Source organism: Nicotiana attenuata, unplaced genomic scaffold, assembly GCF_001879085.1.
Source record: "Nicotiana attenuata strain UT unplaced genomic scaffold, NIATTr2, whole genome shotgun sequence".
Classification (NCBI taxonomy): domain Eukaryota; kingdom Viridiplantae; phylum Streptophyta; class Magnoliopsida; order Solanales; family Solanaceae; genus Nicotiana; species Nicotiana attenuata.
In genome coordinates this window covers 36,006-61,175 of record NW_017671119.1, presented here as the reverse complement: position 1 = coordinate 61,175, position 25,170 = coordinate 36,006, and the positions used below count along the sequence as shown (strand labels likewise).

Below are 25,170 nucleotides of genomic sequence, written 5' to 3'. Positions count from 1 at the left end.
TGTCTATCGTCTATTTTTGTTTATTATCGAGAGTTATGAGACTAGTAGTAAATTTCTGTTGTCCTTCTCGGTAGGCTTGATGTGATTTATGAGTATTTTTGGCTAGGAGCCGTGATTTTATGCTCCACCGGTGTGGGAGCCAATACTTGTTGTAAATTGTGACGGAATTGATCTAGTGAGAGTTTCCAGCTGATTTGATGTGTACCCTACTTGAGATTCAGAGTTGAGGGCAAGACCCTCGTTGTTTCATGTGATTTTATGTGTTGAGATCGGACTGTGTACCGCAGTAGAAATTATATCAGTATGAGATCCTTGTGATTCTTCTATATGCTTTAATTCTTTCTTGTTAGATTGTGTTGTAAATTAGTTTTGATAGAAAAATTTGTGCTTGACGGACTTGTTTGATAGTTCCTTTATGTGTTTCCTTTCCATATTCAATCATTTTTGTTTTGTGCTTCTTGAGTTCTAGCTGGTGGGGTGTGTGCCCATTGGTATTAGTTGTGAATTTGTGATTCGGGTGTTAGCTGTATGGTTTTCGTGGTTATTGAATCATCGTCAGTGTTGTGGAGGTTTGAAACGGGTTCCTATGGAATTTGAGGCTTATGGCCGGTGCAGGATTTGATTTTGGGCACGTATTGTGATAAGGAATATTATTAGAGGCCTATGCATGGTGTGTATGTTGTGTGGTTGTACTCTGTGGGTGTAGGCATAAGTAGTTACAGCTAGTTGAAACTGAAACCGGGTATGGATTTAGAATCGGGTCTTTGGAAATGGATGGAAGGTGAGAATTCTGGCTCTAAGGCTTATTGGTATTGATAGAAAGGCTAAATTTCAGTTAAGATGATGTCGTCAGGTTTATGTGGATTAGGGTGACGTGGGATCACCCACGGGTGTATGTTGGAAGTGTGCATTCAACAACTTGAGGACTTCGAGGCGAATCTTGGCACGTTCGAGGACGAATGTTGGTTTTAAGAGGGGGAGGATGTAACGACCCGGCTGGTCATTTTGAGAATTTAAGCTCCGTTCGGCAGCTTAAGGTCTTGAAAAGCTTCATAATATGTGTATCGACTTGCGTGCATGGTTGAATTCAGTTAACGGATGATTCAGAATCAAATTGGAAGAAGGAAACTAGTTTTGGAAGTTTAAACGGTGAGAATTTGATCGGAATAGGACTTTTGAGTAAACGTCCCCGGAATGGGTTTTGGGTGATCTCAACAGCTTCGTATGGTGATTTTGGACTTAGGCGTGCGTCCGGATTCGGATTTGGAGGTCCGTAGGATAATTTGAGGCATTTTGGCGAAAGTTGGAAAAGTTGAAGTTTGGAAAATGGAGAAGTTTGACCCATAGTTGACTTTTGTAATATCGGGGTCGGAATGCGATTCTGAGAGTTGGAACAGCTCCGTTATGTCATTTTGGACTTGTCTGCAAAATTTGGCGTCATTCCGGATTGATTTGATAGGTTTCGGCACGAGTTTTGAAATTTGAAGATTTGAAAGTTCATAAGTTCGATTTATGGTTTGATTCGTTGTTTCAGTGTTGTTTAATGTGATTCGAAACCTCGAGCGAGTCCGTGTTAGGTTATAGACTTGTTTGTGTGTTTAGACGGGGTCCCGGGGGGCCTCAGGTGTGTTCCTGGTGGGCTACGGGCCATTCTCCCTTGTTTTTGAACTGCTGTTTCTGGTATCTGATATCCTCCTTCGCGTTCGCGAAAACCCTCCCGCGTTCGCGAAGTGTCTCTGCTGGTAGCCTAATTTTCCTTTTTCACGTTCGCGTAATACGCCTCGCGTTCGCGTAGCTCTGTCTCTTCATTCATCGCGTTCGCATCTGTCCATCGTGTTCACGTAGTTATGCCATCCCACCCTTCGCGTTCGCGTACTAGTTCACGCGTTGACGAAGAGCAGTCTTTGGGACATCAGACTTTCCTTCTACGTGTTCGCGGACTTATTGTCGCGTTCGCGTTGAGTAACCTGGGCAGCCTTCATTCTCTTCTTCGCGAACGCGATACTTCTTTCGCGTTCGCGATGCACAAATGCCTGGGCGGACAGAATATATTCCAAAATCGAGGGTTTCACCATTTTATCATATTTGGACTTGTGGAGCTCGGTTTTGAGCGATTCTTTGAGGGGTTTTCACACAAATCGATTGGGTAAGTGTTCTTCACTGAGACTTAAATATATTACATGAATTAGTCTTTATTTTTATCATTTAAATTGTGTTTTTAGTTAGGGAAAATGTTGGTTTTTGAAGAAAGTTTTCAAAACCAAATTTCATGATTTGAGGGACAAAATGGTATCGGAATTTGATAATTTTTGTATGGTTGAACTCATATTGGAATGGGTATTCGATTTTTGTAAAATTTGTCGGGTTCCGAGGTGCGGGCCCGGGGGTCGACTTTTGGATCGATTTTTAGATTTTGTTAAAGATTGAAACTTTATGATCCAGAATAGTTTCTTATGTGTTTTATTTGTGCTTTGAAGTTAATTTGGTTAGATTTGAGCCGTCCGGAGGTCTTTTCACCCGAGAAATTCATTTTAGAGTATCGGTTTGTCGTCTTTGAGGTAAGTATCTTGCCTAACCTTGTGTGGGGGACTTCCCCTTAGGATTTGAGTCTTCCATGCTAATTGTAGTCCGCGCACGCGAGGTGACGAGTGTGTGCTCGGACTTATTTGTGGGAAAATTTCCTTTAGGGTTTTTAGGCCCTTATGTTCATCATATGGGAAGTAATCGGTTATGATTGAGTTATCTAATTGCATAATTTACCTCTATATGCTCTATACGATTTTGTTAGCTTTCCTCTAACTCTTACCTGTTACTTGGCCTTAATTGCCTTGATTGAATTAGCTGTTCTTTTGTTGTTTTGTTAAGGTTATTGTGTTTTCTTTGTTTCTTCGTGATTCTCTTGTTGCTATGTAATCATACTCTTGGTGGTGGAACTTCCTTGTGATTGGATTGTTGGATTGTTGTTGATTCCCTTGCCGGGATGTTATTGTTCATATTGTTGATTCCCTTTGCCGGGATGTTATTGTTCATATTGTTGATTCCCTTGCCGGGATGTATGGTTTATATTGTTGATTCCCTTGCCAGGATGTTATTGTTCATTGTTGTTATTCCGCAATTATTAGGCTTACCTAGTCCTTAAGACTAGGTGCCATCACGAAACCCAACGGAGGGGAAATTGGGTCCTGACAATAAGTCATCATAATCATTAAGTTTCAAAGAGTTGCACGCCGAATATTATCGCTGGTGATTAGCATATACAGTGGTGCCCCCGTTATGCTCGAATCCTGGGTCCGCCTCTGGGGGTCTCGAAGGGTTATTCTGGCGGGCACAGAGGCCACTAGTAGTGGAATGACGTGGTCCAAGGTAAAGTGGAAGCAAAGAAAACAGCGTACCTGGAGTAAGTGGAAAGCAAAGACGAGGAGGAGAGGAGAGAGAACAGAGAAAGGTATAAGGAGGTTAGGAGGGAGGTGAAATTAGCGGCCACGGGGACTAAGACTGCAGCGTTTGGTCATTTGTATGAGGAACTAGGCGATAAAGGCGGGGACAAGAAGTTATTCCAGTTGGTCAAGGTGAGAGAGAGGACGACTCGGAATTTAGACCAAGTGAGGTGCATCAAAGACGAGGAAAGCGAAATTTTACTAGGTTGTTATTGTTGTTGAGTTAAAATTTAGATCAAATTTAATTGATTTATAATTATAAAGTACAATAAGCGAAAGAAAATAAAGCGGATTGGTGGAAGACGACTGAGAGTCATCCATTTTAGCTCTTCCAAGAGTATTTTTTTAGAACTAATAAATTTATGAAATTGAAGGGATTTTCCGTGGTTTTGATTTTTCTGTGTGATAAAAGTATAGTTAAGTGACTTTCTTGAGTAATTGTTAATATTTGGATAACTTTCTAAGGAATTGACTCTAAACGAACGAACATCAAAAAACAATTGTTTTTCTGAATTACAAATTAGTGAATGAGTAAAACAAACTGTATACGGCCAAAGTCATATGCCGCCGATGTAGAAGCTCGATGTTCCGCCCTATGTCCAAGCCCCGGAGAAGTCAAGTTCGAAGCCGGTGGACCAGGCTCGAGCTCGAAGAAAGAATGTAATGGCCGGAAGTAGGAGTTCGGGGAATACCGAGGCCAAGTATGCTCGACCTCGAAATAGTACCGTTATGGATTTGTACCAAAGCGAGCTAGATTCCTACCACGTCCCTGAGATCATGGCGCGAATTCCGAAATAGGATCATACAATTCCGTACTAGGCGGTTAAGACAGCCGTAACAAGAATATTCCCTACTGTAAATAGAAATATTCCTTATTTAGGGTTCTTCTATTATAAAAAGGGCACCCCAATCATTTGTAAGATCATCTTTTACTATGAAAAGAATATACTCTCTACCTTTTTGCCTGCTGTTCATTAGAATTGTCCCTTAGCTTAATCGTTTTTGGTTTGATTTTATTATTTCATCGTTCTTACTGCCCTAAGCCACCTCGAGGTCACCATCTCGAGGTCACTGCTGCTAACTAACATTGGTTTGATTCACTTCTATCTTTCATTTCTACTTCGTATTTCTTGATCATTAATTGGTATTGAATTGAATCACATATTTTTAAAACCACAAATCAAGTTTAATTGTTACTCGTATTTTTCGAGGTAAACACAAACCTTAAAAGAAAAAGAAAAAAGAGGAAAAGAAAAGATGATCACATTCAAAGTTCCAAACCAACCAAAATAGTTAAAGACGTTTTTCCCAAAAGAATTAACTTTATCATTTTCTGACCATAATAGAAATTTTATTAAAGTAATAAGATTCTTCTATATATGTTTGTTTTTTCCCTCGTGTCACCCTCAACCTCCCTCTCTCTATACTTGAAGGCTGAAGCTATAAAAAGATGTTAAAAAGAAGCCTCTAATTTCTCAAACAAAAATTCTCATGCCCGCTTAAAGGCTCCCATTTTCTGTGACTCTGTCTGCTTCTCTCTCATTCTTTCTCGCTCTAAAACAATTTTGAGAAGAAGAAGATTGAAGAAGACAAAGCCACACACCTTCACTTTCTTTTTTCTTTTACATCTCCCAATTTTCAACTCCAAAATACCATTTAAACAGAAGAAGCAGAAGAAAGATACAGTACTCTCCAAGAAAGTTGTAAATAACATATACATTTTAAATTTTTCTTGGAAGGTGCATTTATTTATTTTCACCCGGACCTCAACTCGTTTGAAATTAAATGATTGCCTTACCGGTAAGGCAGAGGAGAAAAAGGTCTATCTCGGCCAGTTTGCCGGTGCGTTGAAAATCCAAACCGGCTCAAAGAATGATTATTGCCATTTAACCCTGCTTTTCGCGAGAAAAGAAGTCGTCCTTACGGATTTCCATTTCTTTCAGAAAGTTAATTAATGAGGTGTAAGAAGCATCTAGCCGACGCTAGTAGTAGCGTCGGTATTTGTGCTTCGTGTCTGCGCGAACGGCTATTTGCTGTGATCGCGGCGGAGGAACAAGCACAAGCACAAACTCATTATAAACATTATGAGGCAATTCAAATACAGGAAGACCACCGGGAAAGAGTCACCAATCCTCCGCCTCTAGCGTTTCCTCGCTCCGTTTCGCCGTATATTTCTCGCCGGAAATCTGATTCTACGCCCTTTCAATTCCAGCAATATTCATTTCATGGAGTTCCAGATCAAAGATTTTTCAGTACTCCACATGTGGGTCCCAACGGAAAAACAATAACTGCTGCCACCTCGCATAAGAAGAAGAGTTTCAAATTTCCTTTGTTATCGGGTCTGTTTAGATCCGGGTCGAGTAAACCGGGGTCGGATCCTAGGGTTTCAAATTCTGGAGATTATTACCCCGCATCGTCGTCTTCATCACCGTCGTGGTTCTCCGGTTTTCTGCCCATTCGCCGTAAAAAGCAATCACGGACGTTTTCATTGGACGAATCGACGATCGAAGGTAAACGGAGGATTTGCCGGGACCACGATCGAGGAATGTCTCCGGCGCGATGCACCGACGAGGAGGAAGACGAGAATATCCACGGCGGATCGAGCGGGTACTCATCGGAGACTCCGAGGAGAAAACCGGCCGCTCAACTTGGCCGGAGAACCGGCGGGAAGTCGGGTCATAACCGGAGCTTCTCTGGGATGGCGTTTTGCTTGAGCCCGTTGGTACGTGCGAGTCCGGCGAAGCCTCAACTGTCAAATGCGACGTCATTTTGCAAGAATAGATCGAGGAAGCTTGTAGATTTCGGGAGGTTAAATCCCAACCGTTAAATTGCACTCGTGGATATTTGACCAACTTGACAACATACGATAAAAGTACGGTTTCGCCCTTGATTTCTTATATGCCGTCAGTACAGTACTTTTACGTGAACCTATTTCCTTTTTAGTTGGTATCAAAAATAATGATCTCTTTCTATATTTGGAAATAATTTATTTTTATGCAATAATTTATAGTCACACAAAATATGTGTATCATTTTACATCACAAGTTCAAAAGTCATTCTCTCTTTTCTTAAACTTCGCGCTCAGTCAAATTGATTCACATAAATTAAAACGGAGGGAGTAATTGTTTTGGGAGCTAGGGTGGCTCTAGGGTAAGGCAAGTGCAGTTGTTCCCTTAGGCCTCCAAATATTTAAGGCCCCAAAAATAAGAAGCACTACTATATTATTATATAATATATGCTCCATAATTTATATTTATATAATTATTAATAAACGATTTCAAATTTTAATAGTTTTTAACATTTGGTAGACGTAAGATTGAGTGAGTTAATAGGATAATTTTTTCTCACTAAATTGAATAATATATTTACCTTCTCATCAATTTTGTTTTTCTTCTTTTATGTATAGTCTTTTTTCATGTTTCTCACGATTTTACTTTCTAATTTCAACTCAAATTCTCTAAATTAACTATTCTTTTTGTCACATTTGATTGATCCACACACTAGAAAGCAAGTTCTTTTGTGTCTATCTTTTTTTAACTAAGAAATCCCCGAGATAAATATCGCAAGGTTCAAAACACGATGGATAATTGGCCCATCCTTTACCATTTTTCACTTAAGGGAAGAATTCATACCATATGACGTGCGCATAACTCATACATCACGAGTTGCGTTCTCACCCCTAGATCAAAGTCATGTAGGGTTTTTTTTAATCTCAAAATTATATGGATTTTATAAAAGAAGTCTTAGGGTATTTTTAATATATTTTGGTTTTAGGTCAACAGTTCTTTTGAGCCACCCCTCATTGACGATCAACAATTATTTATAAACTACTGCCCCACCATGAACGTACTATTCGACCAGCTTCATTACATTTGGTAACTGAATGACACACTCATTGCCATTAATGTTCTTGTCATTGTTGCCTTATCTTAAGTGAGACTCTATAAATTTAATTGAGAATGTCAAGGGTGGACAAGTGGCTATAGTAGGAGACTAGTAAAGCATTGATTTAGGTCCCCTAAAATTTTAATGATGGATTTTATAATTTTTTTTCAAATTAGACAATATTAATGTTTTTAGAAAAAATAAAAAAAAAGTACAAAAAAAATTTTAAAAGTGAAAGAAAGGTGTCTACTCTTTAACAGTAAAAATATTTTTAAAACTTTGAATTACATTATTTAAATCTTCATATTAGTAAATATATTTTTTACAACAATATCAAAGGTAACATATTGCAAATACATGTCTAACATCTCATTTATTTCAATTTTTCTTTTCTAATATAAATAATAATATTACTATGTTAAATTAAAGACTTTATGCCATTTAAGAATATATACTATAAACAACAAGTATGAAAAAAATGGCAAGATTAATTTTTTTTGCATATATGTGAGTATACATACTAATAAAAAAAGTGTAAGGCCTCTTATTAAAATTTGGCTTTAGGCCACTAATTTTATAGAGCCGCCCTTGATCATACTGTCACATTGTGCTGCTTCTGGTAATTCCTGATTATCAACCATTAGTAATGTGTAGGTTGTTGATCAGAATTCATCAAAAAGTTATATTTCTTCTGAAGAAAAAAAATTATTTTTTTTTTGTTGAATTTTCTTCTCAAAATTTGAGGAAGAGAAGAGAGAATAGTGAACTTAGGAACAGTAAATAAAGAAGAGCTGAAGCATCTGTGATTTAATTAGTACTTAATTAGGATTGAGAATGTAGGAAGACCAAATAGGCCCATGTAATATGACCCGTTAATTAATGAATGAGAAGAAGGCTGGGCTTCTCTTGTGGTCGCTATATATCGTTGGTGATTGGGCCCGGGTCCAATTTTTAATAGATCTGTCCAAGTATAACAACAATAATTGGGTTTCAATCCCAAACAAATTAGAATTTATTATATGATTAAGAAATAAATATAGAACTTTTCTATCCGTTTGAAACTATACATTGATTCCAAAGACGAAAATGATTGACAAAATATAGATTGATTCCTAAGAGGTGGCCGGTGGGGGCCAAATCTCAATTGAACAGGTCACAACTAAGTAGGCGTTTGGACATAAAAATTGTAATATTTCAGGAAAAGGTGAAAGTAGTATTTGAAAGAAAAATTGTGTTTGAACATGAATACAATTTGGACTATTTTTAAATTTTTGTGAATGATTTGAAGTAAATTTTGAAAAATAACTTTTTAGAATTTTTCAAATTTCCGAAATTCTACTTCAAGTGAAATTTGAAATTTTCATGACCAAACATTGATTCCGAAAAAAGTAAAAAAAAATTCCAAAAAGAAGTGAAAAAAAATTTATGGCCAAACGGGCCCTTAAGTGATTGCCCAAATGATACTAATTGTTATAAAATAATAAAAGAAGAAGAAGAGTATTGCAGAGAAAAGTAGAGAGAGAGAGAGAGAGAGAGAGAGAGAGAGAGAGAGAGAGAGAGAGAATTCTTATTGATATTGGATGAATTACAATAGAATATAACCCTCTATTTATAGGGAGAGGGTGACTTAGCCACCAAACAATGAACCCTAGAATCTCTCTAAATATAGACATTCACCATAAATACAATTCTATTTATAACATATACAACCTTCTAATACCAATTTCAATAGTTTTCAATGATTAGATTCAACTTAAACTTTCATAAATTAATAAACCCACTTTGTCTTCTTTAATAAGATTTTTTTCAAGTTCAAACAAAACTCAACAATGATGTTTCTCAATTTTTCAATCTTAACCAATCCAAATCATTAGTGGCAATATAAGCTTAATGAAACATTACCCACTCAATTCTAACTACAAATAAGTGATACATATATATTTTTTACCCCACATATTTTATTAGTTTTTACTTTTAATTGTGTGCTCATAACTTATTGGAAGAAGAAGAAGGAGGAGAAGAAAAAGAAAGTCTGACAAAGGCTAAAAAAAACAAAGATTTTCTTAATGGAGTAAAACTTAAACAGTGCCAGTTAAACTTGTAGCCGTGTTATTCCGGTATATAAACTTACACTTTTTTCATTTTAGCACCTTAACTCATATATTTGCACACTAATAAACACATATGACTGCGCGTGGCCTTCCAGCGCTATGACACAAATGATATGTCACATACTTATCCTCTTACGAATTGCCATATGTAGTTTGTGGGTCCCACTTTATAAAAAATTAATTTACTCACAAAAGTTTTATTTTCCGTCAATTCTCTTCGTCTTGGACGACATCGAACCACCATTTTTCATAGTTAATCCACCATTTCTAATCGTAAGAATCCAAATTTCATCCTTAGATTCTAATCAAACCTAAATGAAAAGAAAGAAGCCTAAAATGGTTATAACACTCTAGAAAAGGCCCAAAATTACACCGGCAAGATTGCCACCGTTAAAAATGCAACCATATAAAGAATCATCCAAAATCGTCACCGCTTCACCTTTTTGCCACCGACCTAATACCTTCCTTACCACTTTATCTTCGTCACCTCCTTTTCAACAAGCTCACTAACAATAGACCAAACAGATATGAAATACCACCGGTTCAATTTCAATACTCTTTGCCATCAAAATTTAAAAAAAAAAAGAAAAAAGAAGAGACGATCAATAACCAAATCGATATAATTTTCTGGTTGTTGAGGAGTTTGAGGGTGAGGGAAAACAAAATGGAGGGAGGGGAGAGGAAGCAGGGAACGAGAACAGGGAAGAAGAACTAAACAGGGGAGGGGTATCTTCATTTTTTATCCTTTCTTTATTTCATGATTTTACCTTTCTTTTTTATTTTATAATTTTTTAAATCAAATTAATTCATTCACATGCCTAATTAACGTGATTTGCATCCATTTTGGCCACGCCAACTGTACTGTCGCCATGTAAGCATAGTCAACGGTTACACATGTTTATTAGTACTCAGTTCATCAAGTAAATGTGCTCAAACGGGAATTGTGTAAGTTTATATATCGGTAGACAAATTGGTACAAGTTTAGGTGGCCCTTAGGCCATTTCGCCTAATATCTTGTTAATTTAAATTGTTGCTTGCCCACCGCTTAAACTAAAAATAACTTGAATATATAAGAAGACTACTCTTTTGAGATCATGTAAAGCTTAACTAATTGAACAAGTAATGAAATACCATACTCAATATACAGTACAAACCACATGTGAGAGTATATATACTCTCAAGCCTTATTGCATAGATATCCTAAGTAGTGGCCTTGTAGCTTATTAATAATTGACAAAAGCTAAGTTCCAGTACATTTTACAGATCCATTGCTGTGGAAAAGTTTGCAACCTTTCCTTGCTGAGCAACAGTTGACACATGGTTTAGTAATCCTTTGTCCAGTAGATGGGCAAACCATGTAAGCTACATCTGGATCGCAATTCCGAGTACAAGCCTTGCCATCTGCACATTCCACTTTATTTCCTAGTAGAACCGCTCCTGCAATTAATTCAATCATGTTAATTCTATTACTAGGAATTAATGCTTCACTTTTGTGTAAATTAACTGAACATAAACGACTTTAATTTCTTGAGTACTACAAGAGGAAAAGAAAAGGCGATGATTTGACATAAAAGAGAATTAAGACTTTACCAGACAAAAGGAGAAGAGCAAGAAAAGCAACTCGGTGAATAGCCATGAAATTGTTTTGATAGAGTAGTAATCCTATTTCCTTTGTGCATATGGGGATATGGATATTATCCTATACCGCTATTTATTGCGAACGAGTGTTACTAAGAAACAAAGCATGAAATAGAAAATATAAGAAAAACAATAAAGGAAGAAAGAGAACTTTTTTTTTGGTTTCCCGCCTGGTGTCCGGTACTCGTATTGGAGCCCGACTATATCCAGATTCGCGCCTCGTAGGGCCCCATTCTGGGGGGAAGCGCTCCCTACCAAGGAATTTTCCATACCCAGGGCTCGAACTCAAGGTCTCTGGTTAAGGGAAGAGCAGTCTATCCACTGCACCACATCCTTTGACGGTGAAGAAAGAGAACTTATGGTGATGCTTCTTTCAATGTAAATATTGATAGTTGTCTAATGCTCCCTCTGTGTGCACATTAGCTTGCTTGAACATATTGTCTATATTTGGTACAATTTGAGATAGTGATGAATCATTAGCATATCGTTCCAAACATGGATTCAAAGTGTAAGATGAAGTCGTGTAGAAAATAAGCAAAATAACAATTGACAGGGTGGCTTTTTGTCTACAACAAAGAGTACTACTCCTTTTGACGTTGGTCTATATTGCTCTTTGTCTATACATGTGACTAGTTTCGTTCCTTTTATTTTTTCCTTATTTGCCGACAGAACACCAATTAAGAAAAGAAACTCTCTGAGTTAAGGTGATTCATACTAGGAGAAACTAATGATCCACCAGGAAAAAATCATAAAAAGAAAATATTAATTTCTCTGCACTAAGTATTCTCGATGATAGGTTCAAAATATAGGAAAAAGGAAATGTTCTTTATAAGATAGAATAGCCTAACAAACACTTTTACTTGTTCGATTTTGATATTCCGGCCTTCCTATTCTACGCAATTTTATCCAAGACACTTCAACTTTGTAGTCTGCCATTATCGACTATGGAGAAATCAAGATTTTCTATATGGTTGTATCTTTTGAAATACTGTTAAATATCAAAAATTCACCACATGATTCGTTTTGAAACTGCGTGATGTATTTGCATACGATGACGGCAGAATTTGTTGAATTTTGAGATGTAATCGAGTGAAAGAGAGACACATATGCCGTTTAGATGGTGCTAATGAGTTTGTGGTTGTTATTTTTATTTATCTAGAACTTATACGTGTACAAGTGCACTAGATGATTTGTAGCCTAATTAAGCTGCCTTAATATTTGAAAACTTCGTAGTGTATATGAATGCTTAGCGTTATAAGTGAAAAGTTCTTAATTTTTTTTTAAATGCTTATGCTTTGTGATTAGAACAATTCATTTCCTAGATTCAATCTGTATCCAAAAGACGCAAAGAAAGAAAAATGCATCATATCATTAAATAGATAACAGGGGTCATCATAGTGATTAGTGACACATAATTGCAGGAAGCTGAGTATGATCATTAATATTCCTTTTCAAGAATTTTGGAATGAAGGGATATAATTTACTGTGAAATTCCAGTACATAGTACGGAACCAGCTGCATCGAAAAGTTTGCAGCCTGGTTCCAATTCACAGCAGTTGTAACATGTGACAAACTGAAAAAACTCCTTAGGCGCGGCGCCTGAAGGTGGACAACTCATGTAAGAAACTCTAGGATCACAATACTTTGGACGACAAATCTTGCCTTCTGCATACTCCACATCAGTGCTTCCCAATAGTAACACTGTTTCAAACACAATAGATACAAAGACAATATTAACCCTAGCTTGTAAGAGTTTTATACTCCTCAAGTTTTATGTGTTATATATATGGCATACCATCATATTGAGTGTGCATGGATACTGACATTCTTGCATTGTTTGAATATCCTTTTCAGAATTCCTGGCTCCAATACTAATATGTTACATTTTTTTTTATTTGTGTTTCAAGTATCTAAATATATAAAAAAAATTAAAAAAAAAAGGGGGCAACCGGCCATTCTGTCAAGTCTAAATAATTGTAAAAGTATAATTCGATCGATGGTAATATGATTATTATGGAATGAAAAGGGAAGATGTGCATTAAGTAAAAGGCATACCGCATAGAAAGAGGGGAGTGAGGATTCCAACTTCGCTGGTAGCCATATTGCTTGATTACTGCTATGATCTCTTTAATTTGTTGGAAGTGACTTTAGGAAGTATTTATAGCAAGGGAAATATTAATTACACCTAAAAGAAGAATGGATGTGACTTTAGGAAGTATCCTCCAGGCTAAGTAAGACACATTTTTGGCAGTAGCTGCTACCACTTATCCTTAGCTCAAATCGCTAGCAATTAATAAGAATTCCGCCACTTAGAATTAACACACAAGAGAAGACGACACACAAGTCAAGATAAATCTTAAGCTGTCTTTATCAAAGTGTTACGGAATCACGAACAAATTGCAATATGAACAAAAAATGAAGCCTGAACCGTCCATTTTAATCTTCTAATTCAGAAACAATGGTGTGATCCATCAAGGAGAGGTCAGAAACCATTGCAAAGGAACAAAAGATATGCAAACATTATCACTGAACATGATCTCTAAGCATGATCACTAGCTTAACATTCTCAGAGAACTCGAATGCCAAGGGAGGAATTCCAACAGATGAGCAATGAACCTCGTCTTAGACACCCTACATTCCACTCCTTCATTCCAGGAGATTGACAATCATTAAGTAATTTCAAAGTTAATCTCAAGAACTTAAGCTTGCACCTAACTTATACTTAACATGGAAAATGACAAAACCGTGAATACTCCTTAGCCAAACAAGATTAGATGTGAGAAATTTGCCTTGAACCACTTTCCAAAATCACTGTTTCAAGCAAAAGCGAGCAGCTGAAATGTTACTTTTCTTTCATCAAAATCCAGCCCGTGAAGGGCAGCACAGATAGACATGCAAAATGACCCTAACACTTCTAGCAGACTTCTCGTTTGAGAACCAGGGAGGATCAGTGATGACAACTCCCAATGGATTCGACTATTCAATTTCAGACTCAACTCACAAACATTAAAGCATTGATAACAGGATTCAAAAGGATTTAGGCTAAAACTGAGAGTAAATGTCTTCAAAAGGGTCCAAATTTCCAACTAGTATATGCAATTTGAATAGAGACCAAACGATCCCTCGATTTACTGGAAATTCATGTCAGAACCAGAGAACTTCATAAGAGAATCTGATGAACCGAGTTGATGGTCCAAAACACTTATCTTTCTACATAAACCATTAAAAACTAAAACCAGTAAGAGCAAAACAAATACTGCATCCGAATGACGGACATACAACCATGAACTGGAGGATTCATATTTCAAGTTTTCAACACAAATACATGAACACCATATTTCGAACGGACTAATGAAACAGACGATTCAGTGTTTAAAGTTATATTCAATCCTTCAGAAAAATGACACATGAATACAATCAAAGTTACACAAAATCACAGCTCATCGCATGTTCAACCAATCATCAAAACAACTAAGAAAAAGCCAATAAATGAACTTGAAATTGTGAAACTCTTCACTCAAACCCGGCTAAATCCAGTAATGGATGTTCGAAGCAATAGCAGCGGACAAACAGGAATCAAATCAACGACCAAACTTTGATGTCGAACTTGATTTTCGGCCTAATCGATTCCCATGTTGAAACCAAAATTCAAAAATCAAACTGAAGATGACCGAATTACCTATATCTTTTTATTTCTTTTTCTGATTCTGAAATTTAAAGAAATGAAACTAAACAAAGAAGGAAATTCATAAATTAAACTCGAGCAATCTTTTTTGAAAAATTCTCTCCAGTTCTCCCAAATTTCTCTCCCTAAAAATCCTCTCCCCGAAAATAAGTCCCTTCTACAAGGAAAAGACCTTGCCTTATATAGACCTCCCCAAAAATCTCGAAACTTCTATCTTTATCTCCAAGAAATCCCCTCAAATCCTCTCCCCAAAACTGATTTTTTATCCCTTTTTTGATGCAAAGGGGACAAATGGAGGGAGCAGATCAACTTGAATATGATCTAACGCTCCCCATTTTTCCTCATTTCATCTCAAGGGTGAAAAATCCGCAACAAATCGAAGAGAGCATGTGAGGGGAAAGGGAATCTGTCAGAAACGGTTGTAATATGGTAGGAGGAGAGAGGGGAAACGCGAGGTGTGAGATTGGGGCTCACTCGCCATGGATTTTGAGTGATTTGAGGTCTGGTTTGGGTGAGGAATGCGAGTGAACAGTAGCTGCGCCGATTTGGGTCTTGGAGATTAGGGTTCTGTGTATCTTTTGTTTACTATCGTTTGGGAACGGGTCGGGTTTGGGGCAGACGGGCGGGCGAATGGGGTAATTTGGGCTGGACCTGGACGAGTAGAAGGGCTAATTTCGGGTTTCTTAATGGCCTGGCCAAATTTGGGGTCTTTAACTCAAATACCCAATTTCCTTCTCTTTTTGTTTCCTTTTATAAAAATAACATTTTTTCTTTTCAATTAATTAAGACTTAAATTAAACTCTTAAACTAAATTAACTTACACACTTAAACTGATTATCTAATATAATACTTGAGAAAAATTAATTGCTCCTACAAGAAAGAAATTATTAATTTAAAATTAAAAGGCAAAAATTGCAAAAGTGAGCCATTTTGTGATTTCCATTTTTTGTATAAAACAACTAATTTACTAATTACATAAAAATAAACCCCAAATGCAAATGCAGAATATTTTTGTATTTTTCATTAATTTAAACAAAATTAACATGCACAAAAAATGCCACAAAATCCACAAAATTGCAAGTAATGAAAAGAAATTATTTTGTTTTGAATTTATGGGAGTAATTCATATAGGGCAAAAATCACGTGCTCACAGCTGCCCCTCTTTGCTCGGAAACACGAAGAGTTTTCATGCAAAGATAAGTGAGCGGATACGAGCGATTTTTGCCCGTTTGAATTACTCCGTGTGAAGCATTTTGTAAAGAGTTGACCGCACCCTGCTTCTGAGGTTGCCTACATATCCTTGGCTAAAAAGGAATTAGGTCAGTGTAGNGCAAGCCAATTGGTTAGGCTTGAGGGATGAAACGTACCTCTGTGATGACACTGAGGATGTTGTTCTAGCTGCTGAGTTAGAGAGTGCATGTTGGTGCAAGAAACATTGGGTTGAAGCCATTGCTTACAATTAGCCTTTCTTTTCTTTGTTTTTTGGATTGGTTTCCTCTTAATGTTTGTGGGAGGAATATGTTTTAGATTTTGTGATCAATATGTGAAGGGAGATTGCCTTGGTTTTTGAATGTGTGGGAAATGGATATTGGGAAGATTAGATTTATGATGTGGGATAAGGTTCTTGAGTCTTTGATTGGTGCCAAATGGACATTGTTTGTTCTAGTTTCCACTGCAATCTCCATGTCATAGAGTTGTGGGGCTTAGTTTTGAGCAAGTGTGTTTCCAACCACATTTCCTTTCAGCATATATATAGTACAAAATATATATATAGTTGAAGTGCAGCTTTTGTATGTTTAAATTTAGGACTTTAGGACATTTAAGAATATATACTATAAACAACAAGTATGGAAAAAAATGGCAAGATTAATTTTTTTGCATATATGTGAGTATACGTAACTAATAAAAAAAAGTATAAAGGCCTCTTATTAAAATTTGGCTTTAGGCCACTAATTTATGGAGCCGCCCTTGTTACTAGATTCTCACCATCGGTCAGGAATCTCACAGTTGTCTTCTCATATGACGGCTCCACTACAAGAAAGTAAATTGCCCGATTTAAGGGTAGCAAGCTTAAATCCAGTACTACACGCTTTTGAAAAAATGTATATGTAAGACCCATATAAAAGCTTACAATCCCAAGAAGCAAAATGATGATCCCTTTTGTGAAAGACGAGGTGATATTGTAGGATGACCATCATTTGGATCATTGTTTACACCCTGAAAAGATAGGATCGAGTTATTCAGCTGTATCTTATGGAGTGATTTTATTTTGTGCCTTACACAACTGACAATAGTTGTATGAGACATATTTTTATCTCACATATTTGTGTACACATATCTTATACATCTGGGTCCACAAAATTCTGGGACCCACACAATTGTGAGATAAAAAAGAGGCCTCACACAACTAGTGTCAGTTGTGTGAGGCGCAAAATAAAAATTTTGTATCTTATGCATAATGTTCTCTAAATAATCTTACCAGCAGCGAATCATATATTCGGTTAAGAACGATCTCGAGATCTCTTTGTTGAGGTAGAATATCCTGACCAGGAGATATTGTTGGAAATAAATCCCGTAAAAATAATATTCACGGTATTAGTGACAAACGCGGACCACTAAGTTATGGTTAAATCAGCAAGAATAAAAATGCAGTAAAAATGACACCAAAATTTTACGTGGAAACCCTTCTGAATAAGGGAAAAACCACGGCCAAGAAGAGCAACTGATATCACTATAGCGAGAAATTTTACATTGTGTAGTAACGAGTATAAATACTTCTAAGACCACTACACCCTCAAAGAAAAAATACTATTTTGCTTTTTCCACCTCACTACAATATCTCTCACACTCTATTTTTCTTCACAGACTATTTTCTTATAGTATATGGAATACCTTGCTCTCTATCTTTCACTCAGATGTATTGTCTGAGATTTTTTTTAGTGTGTCAGAAATGAGAGCCGAAGCTCTCTTTTTATAGGCGGAGCCTCTCTCTCTCTCACGCCTACTACATTTTAATTTTCCTTCTGCAACCTACCCTTTTTGACAATGCAGAAGAAAAATATTTGCTGCCAATTTTGAACAATCAACAAAAGGAAGAAAGCCTTCCTTAATTGATGGGATGGACCCCATAAATCTCCCCCTCCAGTCCCATTTACCTAAAGGAGGTAACACCGGAGATTCTAGTTTGAGCGCATGCCGACAAGTTCTTTGCAAAGCTCGAACTTGTCTCTTGGTACCACATTGGTTAACATATCAGCAGGATTTTCACTCGTGTGAATCTTTTTGACCTGAAGTGATTCGTTCTCCACTTGCTCATGAATCCAATGATATCTGACGTCGATGTGTTTTGTTCTCGCATGGTACATAGAATTTTTGCTTAGGTCTATTGCACTCTGATTGTCGCAATAGACAACATACTCCACCTGCCGCAATCCAAGTTCTTGGAGAAATCTCTTGAGCCATATCATCTCTTTGCCAGCTTCAGTAGCCGCAATATACTCCGCTTCAGTTGTAGACAGTGCGACACACTTCTTCAACTTAGACTGCCATGATATAGCTCCCCCTGAAAAAGTAAACAAATATCCAGTAGTGGATTTTCTGTTATCAAGGTCACCTGCCATATCAGAATCTGTATAGCCCTTCAAAATTGGATTTGATCCTCCAAAACATAAGCATTCATGTGAGCTTCCTCTTAGATACCTGAGTATCTACTTTACAGCTTCCCAATGCTCTTTTCCTGGATTTTCGAGAAATCTGCTAACAACACCGACTGCATGAACAATATCTGGTCGAGTGCATACTATTGCATACATCAAACTTCCGACGGCATAGGAATAAGGAATCTTGGACATTCTCTCTATTTCCTCCGTTGTTGTAGGACACATCTTCTTGCTCAACTTCAGATGACCAGGAAGGGGTGTGTGGAAAAACTTAGCACTTTTCATATTGAAGCGCTCCAATACACATTCTATGTACTTCTCCTGTGACAAGTAAAGCTTCCTTTCGTTTCTCGAACGAGTAATTCTCATGCCCAAAATCTGCTTAGCATGACCCAAGTCTTTCATTGCAAAAGACTTATTCAACTGTTTCTTCAACTCGTCAATCTTGGAAGCATTTCTGCCCACAATCAACATATCATCCACATATAGCAAGAGGATGATAAAGTCATCATCAGAAAATCTTTGTACAAACACACAGTGATCTGAAGAAGTCTTCTTGTAGCCTTGCTCCCCCATAACAGACTCAAACTTCTTATACCACTGTCTGGGAGCTTGCTTCAATCCGTATAGACTCTTCTTAAGTTTGCATACAAGATTTTCTTTACCTTTTACCTTGAAGCCCTCAGGTTGTTCCATATAGATCTCCTCTTCTAAGTCACCGTGAAGAAAAGCAGTCTTCACATCCATCTGCTCAATCTCCAAATCAAGACTAGCAGTCAAACCAAGAACTGTCCGAATGGAGGACATTTTCACGACATGAGAAAATATTTCGTCAAAGTCAATACCTTTCCTTTGACTAAATCCCTTGACAACCAATCTAGCTTTGTATCTGGGCTTCAAACTATGTTCTTCATCTTTAACTTTGAACACCCACTTGTTTTTCAAAGCTCTCATGCCCTTAGGCAATTTCACCAACTCACTAGTATGGNAATTTTCACAAGTCTTCATCACGTTGTTCTGAGCAAACTGCTTCTGGGCTTCTTCTGCCGGCTCATTCTCACGATCAATCATACCCACCATATGCGTCTCATTGTACACAGGGGATGGATCTTGGCCAGTGTTTGTTGCATCTGGATTTTGCACGACGATGTCGCCTGCATCAATAAGCTTTTGAATTGCATTCTTCAGATTCCAACATTTCTCTATGTCGTGCCCCAGGGCACCTGAGCAGTATGCGCACTGTTGAGAAGGATCGAACTTCTTTGGAGGAGGGTTCGGCGCTTTTATCTGAATCGGCTTCAACATGTCCAGTGTCCTTAACCGCTGAAACAGACTGGCGTATGATTCTCCCAACGGAGTGAAGGCTTTCTTCTTTCGTAACCTCTCATTCTTAAATGCTGGATTGGGCCGGAAACCTGATCCGGGGTGTTTTTGGGAAGCTCGCGGGGGTAGATGGGCATTATTTTGAGCTGGGTACTCTGATGTGCGACTTGGGATTTCTGTGGAGAGAAGTAGCGTCGGGGAAGGTCATCTAATGCACAAGGATAACCACGGGGACGATGTCGAGGCTGGAAGTGTTGATCAGGAAAACCTATCGGATCGTCTTTTCCGTTCCTCTTTCTTCCAACCAAGCTTACTGGTATGTTCTGAATGGCTTCCGAACAACTCACGATTTTGCCTGACTTGATTCCTTCTTCCACTAGCTCCCCTATTTTTAACACATCATTGAAAGGCTTTCCCAGGGCCGGGATCAAATGACTGTAGTAGGTGGGTCCCTGGGCCTGTAAAAAAAGCTTAACCATTTCTTCTTCGCTGATCGGGGGACTGACTCGAGCAGCTTGCTCCCTCCATCTGAGCCCAAACTCATTAAAGCTTTCCTCCGGCCTCTTTTCCATCTTAGATAGCGAGGTGCGGTCTGGGGTAACACTTGATTTGCATTGGAAGTATCGAACAAAGTCTTGAGCCATATCACCCAATGTAAGCCACTCATCGATATTTTGACGATCATGCCAGTCCAAAGCTGCCCCAGTTAGGATTTCACTGAAATATGCCATCATGACGTCATCTTTCTCTCCAACAATCCTCATTTCGTTGCAATAGACCCTCAGGTGGGCTACCGGATCTCCACGCCCATCATACAAGTTGAAGTTTGGTACATTGAATCCTGCGGGCAGGCGGGTGTCATGTGGCACAATCAGTCCCTTGCAAGTCATGCTACCCTGACCTCCCACTCTTCGCTTGTCCCTTAAGGGATGTTCTGTGCTTGTCAACTTCCTGGGTACCTCATCTCGCCCTGCTCTTCCCGTAACCCTTTCATTTCTACCATGAATCTGCTCATCCCGGGAGCTCTTCTTGTATAGATCAAGGACCCTGTGGGCAACCTCTGGAGGGTGAAATCGGGCATTACGCGCTTTGGGTGGGTATTCATTGTCTGGGGTAACGGATATGACAGGAGGGCAATATTGGGGAGAAGTGACTGCAGGATGAGCGATGGAGATACTAGGGTAGTTGGGGCGAGTGTGATAAGCGGTTGTATCCGGAGAATATGGAGGATCATCTGGAATTATATTGGGAGTTTGGGTAAGGGTAGTGTCCGAAAAATTGGTGGTGGCGGGGATGGCGCCTTTCCAGTCATCCAGGCTTGATACATGTCTGTCATGTGTTGTCTCAGCATCCACACCTCTTCAACCAACCCATTATCCCGTTCCACCAACTGTTGTCGAACACCGGTATCAACCAACTCAGTTCTCTTGTTGTTTGCCATTGCCTCTTGTCCTTGTGTTGTGAAGCAGAGTTACCACTTTCAAACCACAAACCAACCACATTTTCTGGAATGACATGACAAAATGAAGCCATCACGTTAGAGTTAGGGCATTTAACATATTGGTACCCGCACATTTGGGGAGTGAATGCACCTAGGCAGTTAACAGTTCCTATTATGCTTTTGATCAGTCGCATGCGTCATCCCGGCCTTTTCATTTTTCTTTATTTGCCATGCCTTTCCTCTCATTCTTCCCTCGTGTTTTCCATTGTTTGTTTCTTGCCTTTCCCTCTTTTCTTTGCTTTCCTCTCATTTTCCTCTCTTTTCCTTTCCTTCTTTTCTTTTGCCTTGGTTTTTCTTGTTCCTATTCTCTCCTTTCCTCAAAATTGTTTTTCCGCTCGTTTCTTTCTTTTCTCTTGCTCTCTTTTTATTTTCTCTTATTTGCCATTTTTATTTTTTGTTTTTGGTTACGGTCGAATCCTATGGAGATTGTCTACGTGTCATGACCCCGCATGAATCAGACCAAGCGTAGTTCTTGCAAATAAATGCGAAACTAAGGAAACAATTTTTTGGGGAATTTTTCTCAATTTTTCATTAATAACAACTGCGATTACAAAAGCTACCAGACTATTTATTTTTCTTTTTCTCAAAAAGGGAAGTTACAAAAACAAACTCAAAAATAAAAATACAGACTCGATTAACTAGGAATACATCAAAGCTTCAAACCCTGGGGCCCGCGGGGCATCACTCGGCATCGCCACAGGCCTGCGCAAGACTGAGAAGGTTTCAATGTCAACTGGGTCATCCTGGACAAGGAGTTCTAAGGAAAAGTGTGACTATTTAAAGGAAGCTAACTTATTGTGACTTAAAAGAAAAGTGGCTATTTTTTTTTCAAAAATTTTATTTAAGAAAGCAAAGACTTGGTTTTGCAAATACGGCCTCTCAGCACTTTCGGGAGAGAGATTTTAAGGCTGTGCCCGCAAACCATTTAAAAATGACTCAGGGTGGCTTTTCTTGCAAACATAGCCTTCCGGCGCCTTTCTGGGGACATTCGGCTTATTTTAAACAAGAATGGCGGCACCCGACTTATTTTGACAAAAAGTTAAAGTCTTGGTATTTTTGGCTATTTTTGAAAAAGGGTGGTTGGACCCGATGAGGGTTGCCTACGTATCTCACATCCGGTGAGAAGCAAACCAGCGTAGTTCGGGAAGATCGAGAATAAAGCAAAAAAGCTATTGTTTTCTTTTTTTTTTCTTTTCTTTTTTTACCTTAATGACTACTCTGATGAGAAAAGAGAAATAAAAGAAGCAAAACCCCTTTTTTTCCTGAATTTTCTAGACTTAGTGTTCTATAACCTATTCTAAACTCAAGCTTAACGAGCAAATATTTTTGTTCTTTTTTCTCTTCTTTTGAAACAAAGACTCTATGGGAAATTATTAAGGAAAAATCCTACAAGAGAAAAATATTTTTTGATTCTTTTTTTTTTAAGAAATGAAGTCCAAACAATAAACCAAAGAAAAATATTTCGAATTTTCAGTTGATATCCCTGAAGAAAGACTTCGAAACGAGAAATGAACAAAATAAAAATATTTTTTTTTTAGGATTTCGGTTTTTGATTACCTAAGAAGAAACTTTAAAGATAAAGATAAAGTATGTTTTTTCTCTTCTGTGCACAATGTCCTAAAGTTCTTGGGAAGATAAAAGAATATTTTTTCTATTTTTCATTAATTTCCCAAAGAAGAACCTTAAAAGAAAATCTTTTTGGATTTTTGAGATTAATACCTTAAAGAAAACTTTTAAAAAGGGTACTAAAAGGAAAATTCTCTCTTTTTTTTTTGAATTTTTGGTCCTAATATACTTAAAGGAAATATAAAAACAATTCATTTTAAATCCTAGATATTAATTGCCTAAGGGAAAAACAACCTCAAATTTTTTTTTTCCATTTCTAGAATTAGTATTCTAAAGAAAACTTATAACGGAAATATAAAATGCAACATCTCTTTTTTTTGGATTTTTGAGTTACAGCACAATTTTTCAAATATAAAGCAGAAAATACAATACAAAAGACTTGACATTACTGTATAAAACTAGAAAGTAAAAGACGACATAAAAATAAAATTCTCCTCAAGCAACTTCTGAATGCAGTGGCCCTGGGGTATCTGTCATGCTCAAACTCCGGTAAGTATATCCACACCTGTATGAGAAATCTTAAACCAACACTATGTGAGACAATAACATTCCCTACTAGACGCATGCAAGACATGGTTTAGGCTATTTTTGCAAAATGGTTTATTTTGGCCAAAAGATGGCTAGAAGTGCAAAATTTGGCTATGACCCCGCAAAGCCAAGAACCTAAGTTTACTAGGAAGACCGGACCCTATGTGGGTTGCCTACGTATCACGCCCCGAAAGACGAGAATCAGGTATGCGTAGTTCGGGCAAATAAACCTAACTATTTTTGAAAACAAGACTCTTTTGTTTTTGTTGGCAAATGCACTATTTCTGAAAGCAAGATTCTTTTTTATATTTTCTTTTTCAGTGGCTAATAAACAAACTAATTTGAAAATAAAACTCTTTTTGGTTTTTCTTTTCCATTGGTAAACAAAACAAACTAAAAAACTACTTTTCTTCTTTTTCTTTCATTTTCTCAAAAATCCGGCAGCATTTCGGCACTACTTGGATATTGGTTTTTCACAACAAATGGTCACCCTCACTTAGTCCTGACACTGCTTATTTTCATACTTCACTCATTTAGACAAGCNTCTCAACCAAGAAGCTCTCAAAATAATCAACCATGGAGGAAAAATGACCCAAAATCGCGAATGAAATGAAATTATAACATTCTGCCCAGCATTGTTCCTCCTTCATCGCGATCGCGACCCAAGTCTCGCAATCGCGAAGCACTAAAATTCCATCTCTCAAATTAACACTATGCGAACGCGATGATACTGCTGCGAACGCGATGCTTTAAACTGGTACCACTATGCGAACGCGTGCCTTATGCCGCGAACGCGGTAAACAAATATTGCGGGACTTCAAATCCTCCTATGCGAACGCGACACTCGTCACGCGAACGCGATGCATACTTCCAAGACCTTCCGCGAACGCAATGCTATAGACGCGAACGCGAAGCATAATGACTCAGGGGCCCAACTTCCTTCTACGCGAACGCGGGATCCAAATCGCGAACGCGAAGCTCTGGAACTTTACCTTCCGCGAATGCGAAGGCCAAATATGGCCTGCAACTGCTGCTGCATTTTCTGCATATTTTTCCAAGTTAAAACTTCCCGTTAGCCATCCGAAATCACCCCGAGGCCCCGAGACCTCAACCAAAAGCACCAACATATCCTAAAATATCATTCAAACTTGTTCCAATCATCAAAACACATCAAACAACACTAAAATCATCAATTCTCACTGAATTCAAGCCTAAGTTCTTCAAAAACTTCCGAAACACGCATTTGATCAAAAACCCAACCAAATCACCTCCGAATGACCTGAAATTTTGCACACACATCCCAAATCACATAACGAAGCTACAGCAACTCTCGGAATTCCATTCCGGCCCTTGGATCAAAATCTCACCTACCAACCGGAATTCGCCAAAATACTAACTTCGCCAATTCAAGCCTAATTCTACACCGGGCCTCCAAAATCACTTCCGATCACGCTCCTAAGTCACAAATCATCTAACGAAGCTAACCAAATCGTAAAAACTCCGATCCGAGCTCATATACAGATAAGTCAACTCTCGGTCAAACCTTTTAATTCAAAGCTTTCAACTGAAACTGTTCTTTCAAATTCATTCCAATTCTTCCTGAAATCAAAAACCAACGATCTACATTAGTCATAATGCATAACACGGGGCAATTCATGCCCGAGAACTGGCGATCAAGGTGCAAAATCTCAAAACGACCGATCGGGTCGTTACACTAAAATTTTGGGTTCATTCGAGTTCTGAGACTATTTGCTGTGTGATTTACTTGTCCATCATC

The 25,170-nt window shown here is 38.0% G+C and overlaps 3 protein-coding genes across 3 annotated transcripts; 1 reads left to right on the top strand and 2 right to left on the bottom strand.

Moving 5' to 3' along the window:
- Nucleotides 1–4,825: 4,825 nt before the first annotated feature.
- LOC109206038 lies at nucleotides 4,826–6,409 on the top strand. The gene has a single exon (XM_019368804.1). It carries the CDS (start codon nucleotides 5,392–5,394, stop codon nucleotides 6,262–6,264), a length of 873 nt encoding a protein of 290 aa, XP_019224349.1. The 5' UTR covers nucleotides 4,826–5,391; the 3' UTR covers nucleotides 6,265–6,409.
- Nucleotides 6,410–10,523: 4,114 nt separating this feature from the next.
- LOC109206037 (proteinase inhibitor PSI-1.2-like) lies at nucleotides 10,524–11,164 on the bottom strand. The gene is made up of 2 exons (XM_019368803.1): nucleotides 11,024–11,164; nucleotides 10,524–10,870 (listed from the first exon to the last, which is right to left on the bottom strand). Exons 1-2 carry the CDS (start codon nucleotides 11,067–11,069, stop codon nucleotides 10,674–10,676), a joined length of 243 nt encoding a protein of 80 aa, XP_019224348.1. The 5' UTR covers nucleotides 11,070–11,164; the 3' UTR covers nucleotides 10,524–10,673.
- Nucleotides 11,165–12,447: 1,283 nt separating this feature from the next.
- LOC109206034 (proteinase inhibitor PSI-1.2-like) lies at nucleotides 12,448–13,181 on the bottom strand. The gene is made up of 2 exons (XM_019368799.1): nucleotides 13,127–13,181; nucleotides 12,448–12,772 (listed from the first exon to the last, which is right to left on the bottom strand). The coding sequence occupies exons 1-2, from the start codon at nucleotides 13,170–13,172 to the stop codon at nucleotides 12,552–12,554; spliced, it is 267 nt and encodes an 88-aa protein (XP_019224344.1). The 5' UTR covers nucleotides 13,173–13,181; the 3' UTR covers nucleotides 12,448–12,551.
- Between the last annotated feature and the right edge of the window lie 11,989 nt (nucleotides 13,182–25,170).